Source organism: Cadophora gregata (genome assembly GCF_030347475.1).
Source record: "Cadophora gregata isolate MNR1 chromosome Unknown scaffold_7, whole genome shotgun sequence".
Taxonomy (NCBI): Eukaryota; Fungi; Ascomycota; class Leotiomycetes; order Helotiales; family Ploettnerulaceae; genus Cadophora; species Cadophora gregata.
The window spans coordinates 1,695,973-1,714,577 of NW_026695930.1; the positions used below are offsets into that span (position 1 = coordinate 1,695,973).

General features: G+C 48.5%; 4 protein-coding genes across 4 annotated transcripts; 2 read left to right on the forward strand and 2 right to left on the reverse strand.

Annotated features, from left to right (window-relative positions):
• Positions 1-262: 262 nt before the first annotated feature.
• ONS95_013296 (uncharacterized protein) lies at positions 263-2,996 on the reverse strand (the record flags this gene model as incomplete). The annotated part of the gene is made up of 3 exons (XM_058506937.1): positions 2,919-2,996; positions 734-2,866; positions 263-684 (listed from the first exon to the last, which is right to left on the reverse strand). The coding sequence occupies exons 2-3, from the start codon at positions 2,547-2,549 to the stop codon at positions 263-265; spliced, it is 2,238 nt and encodes a 745-aa protein (XP_058357667.1). The 5' UTR covers positions 2,550-2,866; positions 2,919-2,996.
• Positions 2,997-5,015: 2,019 nt separating this feature from the next.
• On the forward strand, positions 5,016-5,712 carry ONS95_013297 (uncharacterized protein; the record flags this gene model as incomplete). Its single annotated transcript, XM_058506938.1, has 2 exons — positions 5,016-5,505; positions 5,570-5,712. The coding sequence occupies 2 exons, from the start codon at positions 5,016-5,018 to the stop codon at positions 5,710-5,712; spliced, it is 633 nt and encodes a 210-aa protein (XP_058357668.1).
• Positions 5,713-6,873: 1,161 nt separating this feature from the next.
• On the reverse strand, positions 6,874-9,898 carry PUF3 (mRNA binding protein puf3; the record flags this gene model as incomplete). The annotated part of the gene is made up of 6 exons (XM_058506939.1): positions 6,874-7,226; positions 7,276-7,831; positions 7,881-8,159; positions 8,207-9,546; positions 9,598-9,787; positions 9,851-9,898. The coding sequence occupies 6 exons, from the start codon at positions 9,896-9,898 to the stop codon at positions 6,874-6,876; spliced, it is 2,766 nt and encodes a 921-aa protein (XP_058357669.1).
• A 7,305-nt stretch (positions 9,899-17,203) lies between these two features.
• ONS95_013299 (uncharacterized protein) lies at positions 17,204-17,776 on the forward strand (the record flags this gene model as incomplete). The annotated part of the gene is made up of 1 exon (XM_058506940.1): positions 17,204-17,776. The coding sequence occupies one exon, from the start codon at positions 17,204-17,206 to the stop codon at positions 17,774-17,776; it is 573 nt and encodes a 190-aa protein (XP_058357670.1).
• Between the last annotated feature and the right edge of the window lie 829 nt (positions 17,777-18,605).

Here is an 18,605-nt window from a genome sequence, read left to right on the forward strand (position 1 = left end):
CACTCTCCCTATTCCTCAAGGAGTAGGTTCACCAGAGGCCGATCAACCAATTTCTTTCTTCAAGTACGTATCACAAGCTTGTTTGACAGTCAACCAATAAGACCGTGGTACCATGATTGTATTGATATGAAAAAACAGGCAAGTAAGAAAAATCCCCCTTCCCGCCCCCAACACCCACGAAGCTCTCGTGGCCTTCATCGCACCAAGCTCTGTCCCTAAATCACCAGTGTTATCATTACCTGCAATCTCCTGCTCATCTCATTCAAATCAAAGAAAACGTTCTCAAGTTGACACCCCTACTCCTCAAAACCTCCGGCTCCATCCTCGGATCCGAGTTGACGATTTCTCCAGTCTTCTTATTACGGAAACACCTGAATATACGTGGATCTTCCGAGGTCCTCTCCCCGCGATCAACAACCTCCCATTCTTCTGGCAACGGACCAAGTCTGGGATCTTCATCAGACGTAATCTTTGTCTCGGAATTGTAGAAACGGAGGATAGTAAAGAGGCCAGCCGAGTCATTAAAGACATTAGCCATCCAGGGCGAGGGCAGGGGTCCTAGGAAGGCATTCGCATCATTGAGACCAAAGATGAAGCATTCGCCGAGAACTCGGAATGTATCCTCGGGTTGTGGGCGGATGAGGATAGGTGCTTCGCAGCCGAGGAAGACGACGATGATATCACCTATGAAGTTGGAATCAGCTTAGTTTAATTAAAATCACGGTTTTATTACCTGTAGATGCAGCAGGTGGCGCTAGACCGAAGTAACCGTCGGAGGTTGTCACCCATGCACGACCTGGTAACAGAGAAAGAGCCAATTTCTCAATCGGTGTCGGTTTAGAGTCGGCTGAAAGAGGCGTCTTTGCCTGAGCACCAAATAGAGCGGTCGGCGAGTCTTGTGCAATCCAATCATCGAATGATTCAGCGTAGTCACGATCTGGAAACCTGTCTTTCAGAGCATTTCCAGTGAGTGTCCTGGCGTGCGCATCACGTACACTTCCTCCAGTGACGTATCTTCCTGAATCCAGATTCTCAGGCTCCCATTGCCGGACCACCCGCAAACATTCAAGTAAGTCTGCACCTGCTTGTAGAGTTTCATGGATGTGCGTGATTGTCGCGCACTGAATACCTGTGGCATTCAGTGTTTTTGGCATTTCGAAGCGTACTTCTGCACGAGAGTGTCCAGCTGCGAACTGCCAATCCATTCTTCGAGAGATCTTCAGCTTGGAAGCTAGATTCGGAACCCAGGAAGAGCTGGCCAATGTTTCAGCAGGCTCTGTTGTAATGCAAAGTCGCAGCATTTCCAGACGTTTGGAGTATCTAATGTGAGCTATAGTCGCATCTCTGTAAACTTCGTTCACTGACAATGAATAATTTGGACGTATAAGCTCCTGGAAACTCCGTGGGAAAAGTCCGTGGATGCCGTACACTCGATCCCGAGAATCCGTACAAGATCTACCATACACTTGGTAGAATAAGTCCGAAATTGGGTGTTTGTCCGGAAGCAGTTCCACTAGATTTCCTATCAACCTCATCACTGATGGTAAGCTCCATGATGCTGCCTTGTTGTACCAGAGAGCGAGGATAGCGTAGCGGAAGGTTATCCAGTCGAGTTGATCCTCACTGCATAAGAATAACCCTTTGCGAGCCAGGTGCGCCTCTTGAACAACCCATAGACGTCCGAACCAAGCGCGCTGAAGTAAGCTACTGATAGCCGCCCAGGTGCTGTTGTCAAATGGCAACTGGACAGAAGACTGAAACCATGCATTTTCCACAGCATTTGGAGCAGGTACACGACGCCGATCAGTCGTTGACACCACTTGTTTGCCGAGGTTATCAAGCGTTTGCAGTGCAAGCTTGCTATCTTCTGTCGAAGGCCCTACCCACACTATGACACGCTCCGCCACCTTGAATATATCTCCCATGCGAGATACTTGAGCGTTTCGCTCCACAACATCCGCCTGATTGATACAGATGGCGTCAATCCAGAGTACTCTTTTCTTATCCTTGTACCTCAAATGTCTTAAGGAGCCTGCGAGATTTTGACTTAACAAGAGCCTAGCGTAATGCAAAGGGTTTGTTGAGACCACAACCAATATCTCTACTACATCGTCGTCCGAGTTCTTGGAAGCAAGGTCGATGAGGACTTCCAAAGGATCATCTTCTACTCCCCATATGTATGATAAAGCTTCATAAGCAGTACCTTGACCTGGAACTTCCTCCCCCCTTGGATTTTCGACCGTATTGATTGTCTGGATAAATTTGGTGTTGGGGTGCTGCCAGGAGGTGGATGCAGTCCCAGCCGCATCTTTCTGGATATACAGGATTCGTCCTTCAAAAGTTTCGCACGCTTCCCAATCCTTTGGAAGACTTGCTTGAGCATCTTTCAAATGTTGGCCATTTCTACTTGGGTCTGCGGATCTCTCCACAGAAACCTGAGTGAATCTGAGCTTGATTTTCTCGTCGACGTCACCTGGAAAAAGTGTAACAAGTCGAATGTCCTTTGACGGATCCGCAAGTTTCTTATAGATGTAGATGTTTTGCGACATGGTGATTCTGATACGAAGAAATTCGGATTATCAGAGATCAGGCGATGTCCTGGTGGATGAGGACATGGCGGAGAACAAAGGACATGGTAGAGTACAAAGCAAGACTGGCCATGTTATTTACAACCCCGCGCCAGTTGGGCGCTAGTCCTAAACAGTATAGATGACTGTAATAAACCGCTCTCCCATGGCTGTCAGTGAATGATTTTCTATTATATGGATGAGTCCTATCACAGATTTGGGTACGATGAGCTGGTAATGGCATGAGTCTGCAATGTAGGAATTAGGTTTTTATGCTCGCTGTCTGACAGGACAGGACCCTTGCAGCGCTAATCAGTCAGGTAACTTTCTACAGTATAGCACGGTACTTACCTAGCCTAACGTACCTTACTACCTAGCTGCGGGGCGGACATTTAGGGATATGGTCGATCGAGGCACCCTTAGAGCACCAAATCCAACTTCTTTACATGATCATCTCTGTATCTACAAGTCTTGAAATGAAACTTTGTCTTTGCATATTGACCAAAAATAGCCAATACACACTCGCATATTATGATATCATATTGTTGTAATTTTCTTTGTATTAAGTTTTGAGCAGTTATCACAAAAGAGTGACCTCCCTTTAATAGTCGGTTCCCCTCTGTAAAGCTGCGGGCACTCATAAGCGAAAGCGCCAACAGGAAGGGAACAGAGTATTACTTCGTTATCTCCGCTCTACAGGTCCTGTTCCCGACTCCCCGACCCCCTGCACCCCCAAGCCTCAAATTCAACAATAAACCACAACGCTACTCACAGAGCCTTGGACCTGAAAAGCTATGTGATCTTTGTGCGTCGTTATCTCGGGAATGTGAGTATTCTAGCATCTTACAACAGTTAGAGATCACAGGTCCCCTTCAAAAAGCCTTGAATAGACTTCCGAATGGTTTCACACAGCCATCGGTATCTTGTATAACATTTTTCTGAGTGAGTGATCGGATCCAACGTCTCGTTCCTAGAATCTGGCCAGACGATAACAACTATGTGAGTTGTTATAGTAGGTTCTCAGTACCGAGAAGACTATTCAATGGATGGTGAATAGAAGAAAAGGGTTTGCCCAAGTCTCTTCAGTCTATGGCTGCATGTGGCAGTCAGCTGCTTGCATGGATACCTATCACGTTCAAGAAAGGCTTTCTGGTATTGTATCGCCTCTGACGGCACTAGGGTTTAAGTCAGAGCTGTGGAAGGTGGGAGAAGAGGAGAGATTGCTACAAGGAGTAGGTTTGGTAGTACTGCCTGCTTGCATACTTCTAAGTCGACTTGCAAGAGCAGATGTCCAAGATCGATTGACAGATTCGAGCAAGCACTCAATAGCTCATATGACTGAAAAAAGCAGGCATTTGTAGTACTACTTGCAGAACAGAAGCTTAGACAAGTTGAAATGCAGCTCAACAGATTTCATACAAATCCCATTCGTACGCATTAAATTCTTGGCAGGTATACCGAAGAGGAATACAGCATAAATAGACAGGACCACAACTTCAAACCCCTTTAACCAATCAACAAGAATGGAATTATTGAAGATAGAATCTGTTTGATTTTGAGATCGATTGGCTCCTTCAATTCCTTCACTGCTGACAAAATTCTTCTCGGTCGTCAATCGCCCACAAGGAATGTGGATTTCAGCCACGAAATTAGAGCAACAGTCGAACTTCCAAGCAGAAAGCAGAAGAGCAGAGAAGGCTGATGTCTTAGAATTCTGGTAGGCAAGGCAGGGAAACAAAAGCAATGAAGAGCACAATTAATGAAAGTGACAAAATTGACGATAGAGATCCTCGGGAACAAACACGTATCTTGACCGAAGATAGTCTTGGCCACAAGGAACCAGAAATAACTCGGAATTCGCACATTCCAGAGCACTGGTTGGAACATTCTCAAGAATGTATTCCAACCTCGCCTCGCTCCCACCCGCATCTTCTACAATTCAACCGGGTAACGGGATTTCTGAACCACGAAATATGGCGACACTCACATGCGGTTCCTGTCTATCACATGCTTTTCTGCTTGCATCTAAGACTTGTACTCAACGAGCTAGTCGTGAGACTTTGTTGCGCCACACAGCCTGTCATTTTCTCTTAAACACACGCCGTTCATGACAAGCTCGACGCCTAGATCTCCAAACACCTCACAAGTGGGGGACTAGCAACTTAATGACGGTTGTGGGGTGTGGCGGTGCCAACTTCTTCTCTTGCGACCCATTCTCGTCTGGAAATCGAGACTACTGCATGTCATTCGTGACGCAATGGAATCGATCGCAATGGATCGAATTGCTAATGCGTATCTGAAAAGAAGGAACCTAACGACGTAATGGGTTTCGCCCGTGTATATTTTGATTTCCATTTCCAGTATTTTTGTGGGAAAGATCCCATTAGATACCACCATTCTCAAAACAACTATTCAAAAACTTCGTTTTAGAATCCCAAATTATTCAAAATGGATAACGCAGCAGCAGCAGTAACGAAGCTCTTCGGCAAGGGCAGCACAACAAATGACGCTGAGCAGCCATCCTCCTCCGCCTCTACTACCGCCACCAAATCCGTCTCACAAGATGTTGATGCCGATACCACTGTTGAGGCCGAAGTCAAACCCGCGGTCGAGCACACACACGTCAAGAAAGCACACGAGACTCGCGAGCAGACCTTCATTGAGAGAGAGAAACACCAAGACCACTACCACACTACCATCCAACCCCTGAAAGACTCCGAGGTTCTCCCAGAGAAGCACGATTACCAGCAGGAGAAGAAGGAGAAGAACATCAACCGTGATGATGGCACTGCTCGCCAGAAGGCGGAAAATGATACTGCGGGGTATCAGAGCACGATTGACGAGAAGAAGTTTGAGAGCCAGACGAAGGAGCCAACGATTGTTGACGAGCATGTGCATCACCACTTGCACGAGACCGTGCAACCTGTCATTGAAAAGGGTAAGCTGTCCTCACCGTCCAACTCTCAGTAGATTCTTGTTGGCTTTACTGATACTTCGTACAGAGGTTCTCGACCCATCCGTCACGCACAAGAAAATCGAAGTCAAGGAGAACATCAAGGAGCAGTCAAAGCACCACGGCGTTACGACCAACTCTGCTATGTCGGTCGATGAGTTCCAGAAGAAGCTTAATCAAGAGACAAAGTAGATGGGTAGAATTGGCAAAGTATATTACGAATGTATGTAATTGTATAATAATGATATGAACTCGCCTATGTCCATGTCAGACATGTTATTACTCGCTTAAATTTCCATGACAAGTCCCTTTTATGCAACCATTGACTGCCCGGAGCAGAACCTCCACCTCCTCTGTGGCTCATATTTATCTGTGTTCTTCAGATCGGTCAAGACCACTGCCACTACTACGTGTAACGGTGCTTACAGGAGTGAAGACAAACACCAAAAATCAGTGCACACAACAATATCATATCTATTGCTTTATATCTCATTTGGCTTTATATCTGTCCTTTTGGTTGCCTTCGCCCAAACATAAAACACACACAGTTATATTCAATTCCGATGCCGTGCCTTTCATGCCATGCATGTCACGCTGTGTTATGCCAACACCGTATCGGCATGGTTCCCTTCACAACCATCCACCGGCTTTATTACCAAACCAACCAAAAACCAAGACCAAGTCCCGTTTCCAAGCCACCCCACCAAATTTTTGTGCTTCGCACCGCGCAAGACTGTACCGTACCGCACCCATGACAAGAACAATAACTCCGGCAAATCAACGCGCCGCATCGCTGCATCCATCCAAGTATTAAGTTCAAATCAATCCAGCCAGCAATATAAGCCCACACAAAAGACAAGCACGAATGAAAAAGAGGTGTCGACCGTTGCCCGATCCTAGCCGCAATGCGATTGTAATGCCCGCCGCAGAGACAGAGAAATGTCTTAAAACGCATAGAAGCGGATAAAATGAGCCTAGCCCTCTCATCTTTGAAGGAGGAAGGAAGAAGAAGAAGGTTCAATGTCCATATCCATACCCACTCATCCATACAAGCCCAAAAGATAAAGCTTCTCGGGCAAAATACTAAACACAGCGCAGCACAAACACACAACTGATTATAAACATCCTCTCCAACACCAACAAATCGCCGTATACATATAGGGAAGGTTATTTGTGCAGACCAGAAAAGAGGGGCAAGCCATTAGCTCCAATATTTACTTTTGAAAATCCGTCCTGTTCCATTCATACCGAAGCCCAGACAGTATGACCAACCCAACCGACGCGCCTGATATAATTCCATGATGAATTTGGTTGATCTCGACATAAAATAAGAGGGCGAGTTGAGCGAGGAGCTCACAACCCGTGGATGACGACTTCTGGACAGAGCTTCTCCTCGGATTTGCCGGCTACGTCGGTAGGATCCTCAATGGTGCTGGCATTTGTGCTGGGAAGACTGCTGCTTTGTGGACTATTTTGTCCGTTCGTGAGCATGGGAGTTGGTGCACTGGAGTCGATTTCGATGGGCATCGTCGGTGGAACGATTGATGTTGGAGAGTGATGTGACTGAGACTGGCGTTCTTGAATCACCTTTTCAATGGCGATAATCTGCTTTCCGTAGTTGTACTTCTTCAATAATGCTAATTGGGGTTTCAAGTCCTCCACAAATCTGTCACGATCAACGCCTTTGAGCTGAGACAGAAGTTTCTCTGGCGCGTGGTTAGCAGCTAGTATTGAAGCCGGGAAAGCAGGACTTACGAATCACATAATTTCCATACTGATCTTTCATCATGAGTTGCAAAGGACTGGTACCGTCGCTGTGCATCAAGGTGACTTGGGCCACGATTGCACGTCTCTGCTCATCTGTTCCGTATTGAATGCTCTTCTCTACGACATTGGAAGCAAACTTGTGCTTCGAAAGTGTCAACAGCTGTGCGGTTACAATCTTGATGACCTTTGCTCGATCATCCGGCCTTCCGTGTTGAATGACGTGCTGAGTAACATAGTTACCGTATTGATCAGTAATGAGCATTGCCGAGCATTGGTGAAGTTCCTGAAGAATTGCAACTTGATCGTGCGGCTTGCAGTACTCCAAAATCCGCTGAATGACTCGGCAGCCGTAAGGGTGGGCTGACAAGGTGTGTACGTGACCACGGAAAGCTTCGATGACAAATTGTATGTGCTCCGTGGGTACACGTTCAATGGCTTTCTGTACAACATGATTACCATTCTGATCCTTGACGCACTTGAGGATATCGGCGTTCAACTCCCGGGCAAGCTCAGCTTGCTGGTCGGCGAGGACATGTTCGAGCGCCTACTAAGATTAGCCTGTGCTTGACATGTTGACAATGAGACAAATTTACCTTTTGGACGACTCGGCAACCATACATCTGCATTGACAGTTCCATTACATGATTCTTCATCTGCTCAGCCAGTACCCGCTTCTGCACCTGGTTGCCATGCTCGAAAAGCTTCTGGATGACATAGTTGCCAAAAACATCTGTCATGAGCTGAAGGGCATTCGGTTGTATCTCACGGAAAACTTGTTCCTTCTCATCACTGTTTGCAGTTTCCAGCTTCTGCTGAATGAAACGTGAGCCATGTTGGTCTCCACTGAACTCCACGATATGGTTGTAGATATCCTGGTCCTTATTAGCATGTATATTCATCCGTAGACCATTGAACTTACCCTCAGCTCGTATTTCTTATTGGATTTAGTGTTGGAGCGGAATTCCTCTAGCAAAACACTCCTCACACCTGCGCCAACATCCTGGTCCTTTGCTGGGCGGGTGGGAATGACAGGGGCTGGTGGATAGGGAACGGGCATAGCGTAGCCATATGGAACATTTCCTGGTCTGAAGTTGGCTTGCATATATTCGTACGGATGTGGTGGGTATTGGCCTTGGAACTGGGCCCCATACATGTATGCCTGTGCTTGCTGTTGGAAATGAATGTTTTGGAGTCTCTGGTTCAGGTCGCCGGGTCCTTGAGGGGCCCGAGGGCCTCTCGAGGTTGGTCGATAGATCTGCTCTTGTCCAGACGGGGGTGTTCCATTTGCTGAGTAGTATTTGGGGCTGTTGAGACCTCGACGGTGATCGCTTCCTGCTGGTGAAACAGATCCTCTTTCCGCAAAGCGAGCCCCCTTTGTGAAGTATTCTTGGTTTGCGAATGGTTGATTTGAGTAGGGGTCAAAGTTGTTCATCGCCTTGGGTCCATGTCCATCACCCCACATAGCCGAGCCATTGAGCGACTGGGCTTGCTGCGTAAAACCCGGATGGTTTGGTGAGTAAGAATTGCCAACGTTGTTGTTAGCTTGAGACGAACTCGGCTGCTCAGCATCACGACCAAGCGAAAACCCGGCCAGCCTCTCGCTCAATTCCGTTTCATTTTGTCCTAGATCATACCTCAAACCATTGTTCTGCATGGTGTACGAGGCCGAGGGTCCAGAGATTGAGGGGCGTTGAGAATGAATAGAGCTACTTGGTGTGTGATGGCCACCAATGGAGCCGAAAGGCTGAGTACCATTAGAAAAGGATATGCTTCCGCCATTGCGCCCAGATTCGGAAGTCCTGGATGGTGGCATACTTCCATCCCTGGAAGCGCTGCCAATTGCGAGGTACCGAGCAGGAATGTCGACATCATAAGCGTCATTGCTACCATACTGGCCCGAGTTCTCCTTGTCATCGTTGAAGGAAAATGACTGCGCCTTCTTTTGCACAAACTTGAAGCTTCCAGAAGATGGATCCAGATTGCTCTTTGGCTGTGATCTGAAGCTCGATACTTGCCCAATAGAGGGGCGGGATTGGTGGTATGGGTTTTGAATCTCGGAGAGAGTTTGAGAGGGGACGTTGGGAATGCTATTTCGTGTATGGGAAGGGGATGTACTTCCACTGTGGGATTGCAAGGTAGGAGACGTATTGTCTGGGGCGTTCCAGGGTCCATTTTGGTGTGTGCTCCAGGTATCCGCCTCGGATTCAGCGGCCAAAGCCTTTGAACCACTAGGACCATCAGGGAATTCCTTGTTTTCCCCTGTACTGTCATCAGTGACTGCTAGAGTCGCTTCACCCACTGCAGACCTACCACTGGGTCTTGTGTTTTCTCGCCTAGTATTCGCATATCCACTTCCGATTGTATTATTGCCCCATATTGTTCCCGACGGCTGCCAAGTCGCTCCGTTCCCAAAAGGCTGTCCAAGATTAGAAGACTGAGAAGAGTCGCTGTTGTGTCTGCCAGGAGCTGCGCCGAACTCGGGAAATCGTGGTTGTCGTGTCTTTGTAGCAAAGTCAGCAGATGCAGCTGGGGAAGTTGTTTACAAGGGGGCCTAAAAACTCACAGCAGTGGGCATGGCGCCTGATGGCCGGTTGGCAGTCGCAGAAGACATGAGGGTGGCCGGAGAGATGTTTGGTATATGTGCGCGGTTCCCAAAATATCGAGATATGGTGGAGGTATGTGCGATGAGGGAGTATTGTTGAAGACGACGAAATGATACTTCTACTACTTATTTGACAGGTTGTAGATCTACAGGAACTGAAGTAATTCACAGTTGTCAGCATTGTGCGCCGTAAGGCTGATCTCACAGATCAGAGCAGGCTGAGCTGGGAAGGCAGCATACAGCTGAAAGTGCTGCTCTCACTCACCAGTGTTGGACGACGAAGTATGTAACTGCAGCTCGACAACGCTGAGAGGCTGATTCATGTACAAAAAAGGATTCGAGAAAAGGTTGGCAGGCTCAAGAAGAAGTGCTCATCGAGGAGGGAGGGAGGGCGAGGTAGATGAAGGGTTGCAGGTATGGCAAAGACCAGAGGATAGGTCGCACACGACACCCCTTCGTTTGTCATATGCAACGGGGGGTGGAGTAGGCGTGCTTTTCTGTTGTGTAGGCACCCGGAGGTAGACACCGGCTGCAGATAGGAAAAGTAGTTCCGTGGTAGTTTGACTATTGTCTTGCTGGCGATGTTGATCGAGAGGGTCTTGGTCCTCTTTGGGAGAGTGAGTCGTCTGAAAAATGCGGCTGCGAAGCAAGGGCGAGTCGGCGGCCAGGATAGAATGAAGTGGGAATGGGATCTTTGACTTAGGGGCGGGGTCGCAAGGTAAGGTAGATAGATCTGAGAGCGCAAAAAATCCCCAAGAAACGAGTGGAGAGACGTTGTACAACGCTAATTTGTCCACGAAAGGGAAGGCCGTTTGTCGGTTGGTGATGTTGAAGATGAACGTTTGGCCTTGAGGGATAGAGTCGCAGCCGTGGTAGTGGCTTGAGATAAATCGGGGTCCGTTGCTGGTCTGGTCTGGTCTGGTCTGGTCTTGTCTACTCTAGGTATCCGTCTGTCTTGCTTGTCTCCCTGGGCTGGGCTGGGGGAATCTAGTTTTGATCAGGAGTAGCCAGAGCCTCTTAGAGTCTTAGGGTGTCCCAGGGTGCATTGGACGATTTGACAGGGCACGCACGGAGACTTCCCAGATCAACAAGGGGCCTCGGGGGGCTTGAGGGCTGGCTCGGCTTTGCTTTGCTTTGCTATGGGTATGCTGCACTACAGTACTGCTGCTCTGGTTTTGCTAGGACATGGGGCTCGTAAGGGGACGGGCATGCAGAGGAGGCAGAGTAGAGGAGAGCAGAGCAGAGCAGAGCAGAGGAGAGGATGATGGATGGGCAATGGGCAATGGGCATAAGCATAGGTGAGCATGAACATGAGCTGACGGGAGTTGGTTTTGCGGAATGTGCCTTGTGGTTGGTGCTGACAAGACGGGGGGCTATTCAGACAGCAGGCCAGTTGGGCCAGTCACAATGATAATAATTGACCCAAGTTTGTGGGAAAATGGCAATGCCAGAGCAGGGCAGGGCAGGGCAGGGCAGGGCAGGGCAGGCCGGCATTCAATTCAAGGGGGAGGGGGAGGAAAAGCAATGACTTTGACTTTAACTGCTGTGTAACGTCTATCCTGAGACAAGATGAACACAGTACTTCCGCAGGTTCGCAGCGTGAGGACCAGAAGCAAGACCTTTCCTTTTATCTATCAGACTTTTCTTCTCAACTCTTCAAGACCTGCCTGCTCCGCTCCGCTCCGCTCTGGCTGCCTCCATGTAAATTATCTGCGGAAGCCAATCCTCGCTCTCCCTTCCTCAGAGGCGACAGCCGAACCTCCTACGGAGATCCCTGGCCAGCAGGAGCTTTAAAACCACGACAGAGGGCAGTTGTGTCAACTAGAACCGAACCAGACTGGTCTGCAGGGCAATAATGGACACGCGAAAGGGCCACCATTTTGGTGCCCGGTGTTCCTGAAATAAGTGTGCGCAAGGCTGTACTGTAGGGCGGCAGGGCGGATGGCCAGGAGGCTTCTGAGGTAGGCAGGCTCGGCAGGTGGCAAATCTAGTTAAGGTATAGATAGGTACGAAAGGTACCTTACCTTAGGTATCGAGACGATTTGTGCATGCACAGGAGGCAGACACAGAAACAAGGACTGTACGAAGGTATTAAGAGCTGAAGTGGAAGCTTTTACTCGAATAACAGCGAGCGCCCGCCCGCCCAAATCATGTAGCGGCATCCTTTCCATTAATCAATAATTGCACACCTCTCCCATAGATACTTGTATGCATCACCTCCAAGGACTAAATTTGCTTCGGCAAGGTAGCTAAGCCTTATGGTTGGTGGGGGGCCTGGGGGACTGACTGACATTGCTCTCCCGCCCTTCCACCTCATGCATCGAATGCCCCGAAAGGCAGAAGCAGGGCAGGGCAGGGCAGGGCAGGTATCCCAGGAATTTGACCATGCAGCTCAAATTCTTCAGATTCCTCCACAAACCACCACGGTCTAAGGAAGTATCGTATCGCAACGAACAAGTCTTGGAATGCATTTTAATCCGAAGCCATCGCTTCGCTCCCCTTCTCATGCAAGTCCATACCTAGGTCTCGTGGCCCTGGCCCCTTTCTGCCCTAGCCCTTAGGGCATGTCATCGAATCTGGTTTAATTCCATTTACTTCCCTTCTGCTCTCCTCCCTGCCTCCCAAGCCCAACCCGATAAACAGCCTTATCTTCGTACCGGTACCATCAACCTGACATACTGTAGACCCGAGAGCACTGCACTGGCCAGGTCCAGCTTCAACCAGGACGGACAGCAAGGCTTATTACAGATTCTCCTGCTGTTTACTCACGAGAGAGAAAAGCAACACCGACGTCTGCTGCGCCCTCCCTGCCGTTCAAGTGCCTCAACTCGGCACTCCGAAGTAGAGACACCAGACTGTGGCCGGCCCTCGATGACCCAGCGAGCCCTCTCTTCACTCCCATGCAGCTGCAACTACCAAGTGTTTCATCCGGGGAACACGCCTGAATGTAACCCACCATCAACTAACTCCCTGACGCCATCGCTCGTCTCCACAATTATGATCGCCACTTCTTTAAGGTAAGAAATTCGAAGATGCTGTACACCAAATTCGGCCACCTCGACTTGATGTAGGAACGCCATACAAGGCAGCTTGCTCGTTTGCTAGGAATGTATGCCACTGTCACTCCGACAAACAAGCAATTTGGAGGGTTACAACATTACTGCTGTCCCTCCCATCCCAAATTCTCCTACTAGATCTATCGGAATCGCGATCAGCAGATGGGTTACTCGTACAGCACTTTGGATACATCCATCAATTTTCACCCGCCAGTGCTTCTCGAGGTCATCGTTGACGGGAGGCAACATTTGCATGAGACACGTTGACCAATGTTCTATTAAAGTCCACATAACAATTAACAGTATTCACAAATGCCGAACGAGGCTTCTCCAAGTCAGGTGGCATCTGTAGAACAGCCAGCAAAGACCTCACTGCGGGCCTCAGCCTTCTTTCTCACGCCCGATTTCACGCCTCCAGCGTGGTCCAGATCCGAAAGCCTCACACCACCGATCCAATTCGCCAGCACAGCAGTAGGCCCCGCAAAAATAATAGCCCCGAAGGAGACACATAAATGGATGATCTTGAAGTACCTCGCCTACCTGCATAAGTCGACACAGAGAGAGGAAACTCTCACTCCACTGGGTCGAGACATTACCATAATGACAACCACCAGCACCACGTTCCACTTGATTCTTGCTCTGCATCTTCGTGCGCCATGAACAGAAATCTTGTTCCACTATTTTGGTCGCAGCGTCTCATCCGCTCTTCGCCTCTGCCGTGGTGCGATGTTTCCTATCAGAATTGATACTTCACCTACCTGCACCACCAAAGGGATCTTTCCGCTCGCTTATGTAGTGGAGGAAAAGCAAAGACAAGTTGACGGTACAAGCGGGGATCAGACCATCTTGTACACGCCAGAATAAAAGGTTGAGATGCTAACAAATGTGAGAAGTGACAGCAATCCTCAAGCCTTAGGGATGAGCATCACAGCTCGCTGCACATCACTTGAAGGTGGGGTCAGCTTTTCCGCTTTTTCCTACGACTTTCCCCCTCACCGCTGTTTGTAACATGAGAAAAGCATTGATCGAGAGAGGTGTCGGGGCGGGGTAAGAAGTCTGCCCAGTGAAAGATATCTGCAGCTGAAGCCTAGTCAGGTTACACAGCAGATTATTCTCGATACTCTTGGGCCGTCGAATGAACTTCGTCTCTCCACGTGATACATATTTGATTTAAGAGAAGCTACAGGTCGCCCGAGAACTGGATAACATACGATTACGAGCAGCACTTACCGGGCGTTAAATGGCGCAGGGAGCGTTGGATTCTAATCGACTCCCAAAGGTGTCCAAGTGGATATCGAAGTCAGTTCTCAACAGCGCACCCCCAGATTCCCGTTATTCCGTGATCTGCAACTGGGCCCTCTCTACTACATTGGATTTTGACAAACCAATCAATCATCTCTTCCTCGGAGTGGATACAATCATCTGCATACCATCGAAAACATGGAGTCTGACGTTGTTCCTTCGCCTTTCCATTTTATGACAAACTTAGCCGAACTTTTCTTTTCTTCCCACTATTGCAGATCCATCACATCCAATATTAAAGATGGTTTTGCAAAGATAGGTAGTTGCATGTCATTTGTAAACAAAGTCACAATGCTATCAGGAAACAATACGTACATAGGGAGATCCCGTTCCACAAGAGGTCAATGCGAAACGATCTTCTAGAAGACATATGACATCCCAGGTCTTAGACGTTATTTATGACATGGTCGCCGGGTTCTAGTACGATGATGCTCGGATCGTAGACAGACAAAAGAAAATATGGCCTCAGAATGAGAAGAGGTCTGGGCTGAACGAGATCTGGGAAACTCTATCATATTTCGACCCCAGCTAGCCTCTATTTCACCTTTTCTAGAAAGACAACTCACAGACAAGATTCTCCAACAGTTAGAAGATAAAGAATCCAAGGAAATGAAGATACTTGGCTGCACGCTCTACATTACCATACAACGACAGCTCCTTGACCATTTACGAGTATCCGTCCCAGCTCATTAGCCTTATCTAAGACCCTCATCGCGATGTGAAATTCCCTCAGCAGAGCTATAAGATAGGCGCATCCACTACCAAGACCTGTCACCTTGGTTGTAGACACGATACAAAGATCCGGGGCAGAAGCAGATTGGTTGTGATCCTTCAAGTCTCGTGCTGATCACAGTCCCCAAACCAGAGACATAACAAGACTTTCTCTTGTTTATTTCTTTTTTCTTGCCCTCTGCCTTCCTGGCCGTACCAGACAAATCATGCAAAACGCTGACAGTTCTAACTCTGCTCCGAAGGACCCATGATTTTTCCAGTATTATAACTCTGCCCAGTCTTCGATGCAAACCATTGGTACAGAAGGTAGCCTGCTACACTGACAGAAGGAACGAACTTATCTACAACATCAACTACAGTACCTCTCCTCGGCCAATGGACTATCATATATTCTCCAGGCAACTTTATCCACATGGAAAGAAGTTCTATGTGTCAGTCACCATCGTTTCACAAATCAAGAAAGGCGGAGAAAGTTGACATCCTGCATATCGTAACAAAAAAAAACAATCAACCTGTCGTCTGAACTGCACCAACTAACCCGGGATCAGATCGTCATCTCAAGTTCCCAGAATTTCAACCGTCTGAAGTCTCAACATGCTTAATGCATTCATCCAGATCCTTCAGCCTCACAGTCTCTAGAATAATCCAAAACGCATTCTCGAAAAGCTGCCCCTGCTTTAAGCTGTGACATCAGATAAGGGTGAGTTTATGCCTTGAGCTTGTTCGGATGAAGCTCAGAGCTCAGGCCAGACCAAAGGGAAAGCGTGTGAGCCGAGGTCCGGATGATCTGATCCATTTGATTTATGCAGAGACATGAACTCAACTCTTCTATTATCGAACAATGAACAATGAGAAGCATTGAAAACAAAACCCAGAAATGCTAATGAAGGTGTCGATGTTGAAGCATGCATGTGCAACCCCTCAAATGCAATGAGAGAAAAGCCCGAAATAAAGTTGATTCTAGCCAGGGGTAAATCGATGGCGAGGATGGGGTCCAATTTGCAAGGTCCTGATTTGGAAGGCTGTGCAAATCATTGGATGGATCATTGGTTCTGCGGAGAATTTCCAACTGTCATTCATGCAGAGAAACTTTTGGCTGTGAACTGTTTCCTCGGCATTCAATTGGCATAGTGATGTTTTTGCCTTGGATTATGAGAGGCTGTGAACACAACAGCCATCGACCTTTTCGCCAGATAGAGGAGAGAGATGTCGATCGTCACGCAGGCCTCCGTATCTCTCCTGATCTTATCACATCCTCCAGCGCTCGAGCAGCACCGTACTGCTGTGTACTACTCTCCTCTTTCGCCCCAGCGCTTCCATCCATCCCATCCACAGATCCGCTCAAAATTCGAATCTTTAATCTCGGCAGCCACCCAGAGCCCACATCAGGCCCAAAAGAGCATGGTCAGCGCCGTGGCTGCGGGACCTCCAGGCTATCAATTGGACGGCCGCGAGGGCCCTTTGATTAGCAGCTCGCTTGCGTACCTGCATTGGCTCAAGGGCGTTTATTCCCCAGTTATTTCGAGCTAGAACGGCCGCTTAGCTGGGGGCGCCAGGGGGACGGGGCCTGCACCAGAGCAACGAACTGCTGTGCTTCCCTTTCCCTTTCCCTCAAAGGAAGCCCGTCGTCGTCAACTTTCTCTTCTGACCTTCGACGTCCGTCCTTACCTCCTCAACGACCACCGTTCGATCCGCCCCCTCCACAACCTCACTTCTCTCTCTCTCACTCCTTCCTTCGGGACACTTACATTCCTTCCCAGGTATCGGCTTCACTCTCTTAGCTCGATCACCGTCCGTTCCTTGCACATCTACGCCCTCTTCACGACCTGACTTACTTGCTTTGGTCTCCTTGCGTAAGTGCATATTTCTCCCTCTCCTGCCGAGCCGGACTCGATACGATACGATACGATACGATACGACTCACTTCGACTCAAATCAATTCACCCTGCGATACTCGACACTACGGCTATGTGCAACCGAAGATGAAAACAAAACAAAGCAATACATGGCAGCTAGACAGTGTCAGCAAACAAAAATGGAATATCGCTGGCGACTGAGATGTCAGCGTACGGACAATGGCTAACAGGACAATAGCCTCCATATCTTGTTCTAGGATACTTTTGGAGCCATATTCGTTCAACATCAATCCCACCAACGATACTCAAGCATTGACGAATTTCTCTACCTTCTACTCCCCCCACCAACACCCAAAACAACAAACAAAATGGACTCAATCTCCAGCATCATGGCCCGCGGCACCAGCTTCATCCACGCCCGAGACAACGACACCGCCATGTCAGGAACCATGCTCAACCTCCTGATCGCCCTCATGGTTTTAGTCTTCATCTCCCTCCTCCTAGCAGGTGCCCTCTTCGCTGTCCGCAAGATCCGCCGTTCCCGCGCCATCGCCCGCCAACAACTCCCCTCATATAACGAGGCCAACAGCCGCCCAATCTCCAATCACCGCCGTTTGACAATTACCGCTGCACCATACGGCCGCGCCTCCAGCGTCTATGTCTACGATGAGAAGGCATCCATGATCGATAGCCCAACGACCCCGACCTCTCCCGTACCTGAGATCCGCATCACCTTCCCAGACGAGCATGACGAGTCCGGCCGCCCTAAGAGCGGACGCGTGGTCATTGTTCGAGTTGGCGAGAACGGCGTAGGACTTGAGCCCGTCCAGGACGAGCAACTCCCTGCCTATGAGAAGGAGACTGGTGGCCGTTTCCACTCGATCGATATGGAGCGTATTGGAGGACTGAAAGAGAAGGTCGTCAAGGATCAATACTCATAGTCGCGACAACATACTTTCAACTTCCCAGCTTTCTCGGAGCGCTGTTCATTTGCTCTCGAGAGCTGGCTTTGCACATACCGTTCACCCACATGAGCTGTACATGACACGACACCCACGATCTGGACTTTCTCGGCCCCCGTCTTGAAGACAAGACCCGGCACGGCATTTGCACATTCTGTTCTCTTTTACTGTCTGACTAGCGCATTTGATTCTTTTCATCCATCACATCATTCACGGAGTTCAATTTTTTGGGAGGAAGGGAGAAGGAAAGACAGGCCGGCGAGCAAGCGATGATCGACAGACATACGGTACCTTGCTCATTTATCTTGAGTACGGTGCTGTTCACAGAGCACCCATTGAGCTGAGCTGAGAAATGGAACGGGGAACATTATGAAGGAAGCCAATCAATCAATCAACCACCAATACCGATACCGACAAAACAGACAAGACAGACTACCTGTAATTAATGTATTCTACGTAATTTCCAAGCAAGACAAAAGCTTTGTGTATAGACAAACAAGTCCTGGCTGTTCTTGATCATGATATGCGATGTGACGATGTGATATCCTGGATTTACGTACCTCCCTCAAACAGAGCAAATTTCGTACATAAATGTGTGGTGCACTAAAGCAGTACATGAAGCAACGGATCTGCCTGACCAAGAGCTGCGTAGAAATTTCCAGTTTCAACATCCAACTCCAGCCAAGTCAAGTAAACATGAATCAAAATCTGGCCTAACCATGTATTGTGCCAATCAACATAAAATCCTTCCGATGTGATTGTCTATCATATTTTCAGCACATTGCTATACGGATATTTTGAACTGCTA